Here is a 6,802-nt window from a genome sequence, read left to right as displayed (position 1 = left end):
CATGATTGTGAATGCTCCCAACGAATAAGAAATTGTCAAATCAATTAGTAATCAATAGTTTGTGTAATAATTTAGTGTCTATCAATATCGATTGTTATGCAAACAGACGCTAAAGCATTCTAGACAGAATAATACCATCAACCATAGTCCAGATAATCTCTTGCTCCAAATTTAATTGTAGAGCACAGTGACTGCCGAGTCATTCTTATGCAAAACTGAGGTATTATCTAAGAGTTGTACTTGCCACATTCAACTATGCACTGACTAAACAAATACTTTGTTTATCTAACAACGGCAAAAAGGTTGATATTTAACATAATTCAGGTCTAAACTGCCGATTTCGATGAGAGGCTAATCCAAGCCCATAAAGATACAACATAGTTCAGCTTGCTGCTGGTACAACAAGCTTGCTACAGTTTACAACATCGTTCAATTAACAACAGACAGTTACCGACTCTATTAAGGAAAACATACTCACTGTAGATAGTTCAACACGGCCCATACGGGCGCCGTTAACTCATACAAAGAACACTACGAGTACATACGACTACGAACCACTAGGCGACTCAGACATTGTTCCTCTTCAAATCCTCATTCTCCTTGTTTAGAAGATCGATTCGTGCTTGAAGAATGTTAATCATGGCTTGGGCACTCATCATTTCAAATTTCAATGTCTCCCTCTCAATAGAGATCTTGTGGATTTCATTTTGCAGAGTCTCTACATATTTCAAGCAGCTAGGAGGCACAGATGAATGAAGCAAAGCAGCACTGAATTCAGGCGGTGGTGGTGGAGTAGTATCTTTGGGTTCAAGGGATTCTAACAGCTGATACTCCACCAGTGCAGACAGAAAATTTCTTGTTGTCGTGGTCATCGATGCCTCAGTTGACGCTGTTGTTGTTGTGGACGAGCAAGGGTCATGTGTCATCCCACTTGAAATGTCAGAAGCATTTGAATGGTTAGAATTTGAATCATTATGCCGCCTTCTTTTATACTGGCGTAGTTGCCCAGGATGTCGATTGAACAAAGATAGCAGGGGTTGTGCATCATCAGGACCTGGTGATGGATAATCATCCAATCTCTCTTCCCGATTAACCACACATGTCATGGGATAATCATCCATTCTCTCTGTCTTGCAAAGCGGTAAATCATTTTCATTCTCTGTTGGAAGTTCACCATCAGTCACAAGAGCATTGCTGATGGGCTGAGTATCCTGAAATAAGCAACCAAGACAGACAAGCAAATTGTGGAGATATGGTGAATTGAAAATACAAAGGAAAGTTTCAAGTCAAATATGATGAACAAACAAGTCCAATACATATATGCGGTACAACCCAGATCTATTGTAAAAAAGAACAATATTAATGGGAATGTTTCAAACAGGTCAGGTTGGTTGTACACAAAATAACATGATATCAACTTTGGTTGCTTATAATAGCATGTCATTATCTACTTCTTTTGGTGTATATTCAATCACATGATAAACTTCTGATATGATGCACACAACACAGCAACAATAATAGATGATAACCTGTAAATCTAAATCTAAATTGCACAAGCAAGGATAGTTTCAACAAAAGATTAGAGTTTAAAGATAGAGTGAGAAAAAAAGAAATTGAGAGATTTATAATGATTCAAGATTCTCGAAATACAGTTGCAATACTCAGAAATATGGTCAGGTAGTATGGTTCTTTGAAAGGCATATGTGTCTTTCATTCAGTTTTTTGCATCCATGATTTCTATATTCAGGTCAAAAAGAGACAACTTAAAGTAGCTGATACTGTGGTGTCAGGTCAGAAAGTAGCATTATGAACAATCTAAGTAGTGGTTTTAGTTTAAAAATAATAAAATAAAAATTGGTCTCATATTATTCTAAGGCTAGGATTTAATGATTTCCAGCTGTATGTGACATAAATTTCTACAGACCAATGCGATAAAACAAAACTCAAAAGAACATTTAACATGTGGTAAAAATTACCTTCTAATAATTTTCTTTGTTTTTCTTCAGTTCTATCTAATATTTTTATCTGGAGCCATGTAAGGACATCATAGTTAATACTTGGAGTTCAATGGAGATCCTTATGTTTCTACTCACCATAATGGGCTAATTAAGACCGTCAAAATCTGATTAAACAGCAGAAGGATCTATTAATTAACTTTAAGAAAGCCAAAAGTTCTGCAAAAAAATAAAAGGAGAGCACAAATGATGGACATATAGTCACCATCCCAGGCTTTTCTTCAGGGTATGGCAATCCCTTAGTTTAACCATATTTCTGATTTTTAAAAACACAACCTTTTTTCATGTGGAAAACAAATAGACTGGCAAGTCGTATATGCCATGATATAGTTTCCCAAATCAAGACTCTACACATGGAAACACAATCTACAGCAAAACACAGCTTCAGGCACCTGCTGAGATAAGGATATAAGGGGGAGAGCGGGGGAGAGAGGAATGCAGGTTGAACTAGTAAACCAGTGACTTGAACAATCGCCTGGTTAAGCTTAAGTTCCTTCAGTGTACCATCCATAAGTTGACTTAGGTATTAACTAGAATAATTGTTTGGCATACTAAGAAATCTTGGGAACTGCAAAATTTGATTGTTCACCATTTGGCCTGCTTAGGAATCAAGAAGATAAATTGTTGTACAAAAGCCTCATAAATCCAACACCTATGCTAAAAGATCGTTAACAAACACCACAGTCATCAGATCAGAACCTAAATCGTAGTTACCATTTCGATGCTCTAAGAGTTCTTCTTCATCACCTGGTCTTTCAAAAATTCCAACAAGCTACAGTCTATGTCATTAGAATCATCGTTTTGTTATCACCTTCAGCAAGAAATGCTGTCAACTTCTTTCTACAGCTTGATCTCAAACAACCTATAAACCTTCCAATTATGCATATGCTCCTCTACAGAAAAGCAACATCCTTGCTCTTTATCCCTAACTCACATAAAATCCAACAAAATCAACAGCCTACTGAGTTTTTAACTATTCCACCTTCTGATATCTTTCTCTCAAGGTACTTTACTTATTTTACAGCAATCTCTAATCTAAAGTACCATCCTATTTTACTTATCCTCAAAAAAACCAATTTTAGGCCACAGATCCATAAAACAGAATAATATTCCAAAACTTTCTTCTTCTTTTTCGGAAGAGAACTCTCCAAGACTTCAAAGTTCAAACTGCCAAATTCTAGTACGATAGGAGATACAACATTATAAGCCATATCTGAAGAGCAATTCATTTAGAGACCACGGTCAAAACAGTTGCTGATTATTGGAACATAAAATATAGTTACCCTAAATCAAGGGCAAATAATACAGAAAACCCTAGCCACATAATCATAGGAAGTTCTCACAAACCACATGTTCTAATTCCAAACCAGGGACACATAGAATACCCCATCCTTCAAAGAGTACCTTGTCAGACTAATTACAATTTCATCAAGCAGTCATTGCAGCTTTTTCCACATAAGGAAGCCTCCATAAATTGTCTTCCAAACTTCCATTTCAAAATTATGTAACAATTCCAGTTTGTAATGATATCATGATGACACCTTTAAAATGATAAATCTAGAGATGGCATAGAAACAAGGGGGCCATAGGTTATCATCTAAATAAATTAGTCAGTATTTTGTGAAAAACTTCTTCAAGGAAAGAACAAATACATAGAAGAAAACATAAATGATTCAGTTTAGAAAATTTCAATCCACAAGACGATTGAGAAGTTGGATTAGCAATTCATGAATTCAGTCCACGGAACAAATAAAAAATAAATAAAAATTCTCATTTCCAACCATGTAGTTACATCCTTTCTTTTGGTGCAGCATATTGGATGTTTACTCCCATTTCTAAGCATACAGTAAAATCCTCATTTTATTATTTTGCATGTTTCATTGAAATTTCTAATACCTACAAATGATTAAATATCCCATATTGCCTAAATTAAGGACCTTCAATCAAAACAAGGTGCATGTTTGTCAAAAACAAAAACAAAAACAAAAACAAAATGCATGCTTCATTTGGTTGATTGCATGCTTTGATTGAGTTGTTCTAGTGAATAGTTGTTTGTCTTGTTGTCAATCACAATCATCATGATACACTAATGATAAAGTGGAGAAATCACTATTTGCATAACAGATGAGCAAACTCAGCCTATACGATAAAAGAGCACAAATATTTATGTGGATAAACTTAGGAAAACAGAAATAAACTGAAAAGCACAAACCTGCTCAAAATTATTTCCTGCATTGTGCATATCAGGACCATATTCCACCATTTCCAGACAGTTACCCTCATTAGTAGTTCCATGATCATCTCCAATTATAATGCCATGGCCATTTCCTTCAACAGAAGTAAGATGACCATTTCCTTTGACAGAAGTGCCGTGGCCATTTTCTTTGACAGAAGTGCCGTGGCCATTTTCTTTGACAGAAGTGCCGTGGCCATTTCCTTTGACAGAAGCTCCATGATCATTTCCTTCGAATGAAGTTGCATGACCATTTCCTTTGATGGAAGTTCCATGACCATTACCTTGGACGGAAGTTCCATGACCATTTTCTTGGACGGAAGTGCCACGACCATTTCCTTGGACGGATGTGCCATGACCATTTCCTTGGACGGAAGTGCCGTGACCATTTTCTCCATTACATGCAGCATGATCATTTCCTTCAATGCATGCAGCATGACCATTTTGTTCCCTACGTGCAGCATGACCACTTTGTTCACTACGTGCAGCATGAGCATTTTGTTCACTACGTGCAGCATGAGCATTTTGGTCATTACAAGCAGCATGACCATTTCCTATAATAAATGCATCCCGACCAGCTACAGCTTCATTCCGGGACTCTTGTCCAGGAACCAAAGTTAACTTGTCATCATCATCCCATTCCTCCTCAACAAAAGGAGCATATCTGTGCCCGTTTGGTGGTCCTATGTTGCTTTTATGAAATACTCTACACAGCACAAATGCATCCTGCAGCCCCCAAATAAAAAAGACAACAAAAATAATGAATCAATCTCCAGAAGATAGCAATAGCCAACACTAAAATAAAAATACCGTTTGGATGGTTCAATAAGATGTAGGTACGGATCTCAGTAGTTCACATTATTGTAACACAATATAAACCAAGTTCAGCAGTTCACTAAAATAAACTATTCAGCTCCAATGCCAAAACTTTTGATAATTACCAAACCAAAATTAGCATAACACAAGTGCAAAAACAGCATTTCTCTCATAAACAAAAAAAGTTGCTTATAGCATAAAAGCACTAACGAAAATTAGGCCAAGGCCTCACCTGAATGGAACCAAGCCCAGCTTTTTCAAATACTTCATCAACAAGCCTATATTCATGCATAACCCAATTGGTCCTTTTGCCATCAGGAGCTCGGCCACTATGAAAAACCAAGGTTTTCTTCATCCCCACAGTGATGTCGTTGTGCTTGACTGCCCTGTCATTTCCTGTGGCCTTCCAGTACCCTAGGTTTGTAGCCCTGTTCATCCTTGCCCCATTTCCATACTTCCTGTCTAATGCACTGAAAAAGTAGTACTCCTGGTCCCTGCTCTTCAAGCTCGACTTATCTAAAAACCCATGTAAAAAATTCAATAAATAACCAAAATTTCAACCCAGAATCTAAAAAAGCCCAAAAAGGCACAAAATTTCCAAGCGTCATCTCAGCCGAAAAATCAGCAAGGAAGACCCACAAACATAATAAGGCAAGTTTCCTTATAAAACACAAACATTAAGCAAACAAAAGCTTTAAAAAAACACAATAAAAAGCAAATTTAACACAAAAATTAAAAAGCCCAGTTACAAAATTTAAATAAATTTAAATAATAAAAATTGGAGAGGTGGGTATTACCTGCGAGGTCCCAAGGCTCGCTCTTGTAGATGTCGACCTCGGAGATCGCGTTGAATTTGAAGGGTTTTCGACACACCTTGCGCTTGAGGTAGTAAATGACGAGTTCTTCGTCTGTTGGGTGGAACCTGAAGCCTGGAGCCAAAGCCGTTGGCGCTGGCGGCGGCGTGACTGGGGCTGTGGCTGCGAGTACTATTGCTTTTGGTTGCTCTGCTTCGCGACCCATGAGTCCGAAAGCTCAGAGATGGGTCTGGTTTTTGGTCTGGTCCTTGATATGGAGGCTTCTGGGGATTTGGTGGAGGTGAAAAGCAAGCGATAGGGCTTTGATTGGTGTCGAAGAAATGATGGGAATGCCTTAGTTTACAAGAAACTGTTTTCGATTTAATTTTTATTCTGATCTGTTCCCTTTTATTTGTGTCATGGCCTTTGGGTTTGGTTTGAGTGAAATGGCAGAAAATTGTGCCTACTTATACAACAAGTTCCTCGGATGGAAATATCAGCCCAATAAAGTCATATAATATTCTAGTAATTTTTATTTCTTTTTTACTTCTATTTTTATGTTTTATTTTCTCCTTCATTTCTATTATTTATAAATAGAAAATTGTTAAGAATTGGTGAAATTTTTGAAGTTTTAACATCCAAAAATGTCATTTGCTAAAGAAACTGTTCAAGCAAAACAGTGACTAGGGAGGTGAAACTTATCTCTCTTATTTTTCTTATTTCTTAATTTTTTTTATTTTTATTTTCTTTTACGAACGTGTATCAAGAAGCTAGTATGTTCTTTCGAAAAGAAAATGTTATTTGTATTAATTCTTTTACAATTGATATAATAGTGTAAGTTAGAATGTACCACCATGACGTTATTCTACGTTAATAATACTCTATAATTTTTAAACCATCAAAGTTTTCCATAAATAAATTAAAATAAAGAAAAAACAACTACA

General features: G+C 36.5%; 1 protein-coding gene across 1 annotated transcript; it reads right to left on the bottom strand.

Moving 5' to 3' along the window:
* Positions 1–309: 309 nt before the first annotated feature.
* Positions 310–6,301, bottom strand: LOC103331477 (uncharacterized). The gene is made up of 4 exons (XM_008234095.3): positions 5,862–6,301; positions 5,297–5,580; positions 4,228–4,974; positions 310–1,211 (listed from the first exon to the last, which is right to left on the bottom strand). Exons 1-4 carry the CDS (start codon positions 6,082–6,084, stop codon positions 567–569), a joined length of 1,899 nt encoding a protein of 632 aa, XP_008232317.2. The 5' UTR covers positions 6,085–6,301; the 3' UTR covers positions 310–566.
* Positions 6,302–6,802: the final 501 nt, after the last annotated feature.

Source organism: Prunus mume, linkage group LG5, assembly GCF_029339155.1.
Source record: "Prunus mume cultivar Tortuosa linkage group LG5, ASM2933915v1, whole genome shotgun sequence".
Classification (NCBI taxonomy): Eukaryota; Viridiplantae; Streptophyta; class Magnoliopsida; order Rosales; family Rosaceae; genus Prunus; species Prunus mume.
The sequence above is the reverse complement of the archived record's forward strand: the minus strand, read 5'-3'. Positions and strand labels throughout refer to the sequence as shown.

Coding starts and splice junctions, on each gene's coding strand:
- LOC103331477 (XM_008234095.3), bottom strand. CDS start 6,084: ATGGGTCGCGAAGCAGAGCAACCAAAAGCAATAGTACTCGCAGCCACA. Junction 5,581..5,861: donor CGAGCCTTGGGACCTCGCAG/GTAATACCCACC, acceptor ATGGGTTTTTAG/ATAAGTCGAGCTTGAAGAGC. Junction 4,975..5,296: donor CTGGGCTTGGTTCCATTCAG/GTGAGGCCTTGG, acceptor TGGGGGCTGCAG/GATGCATTTGTGCTGTGTAG.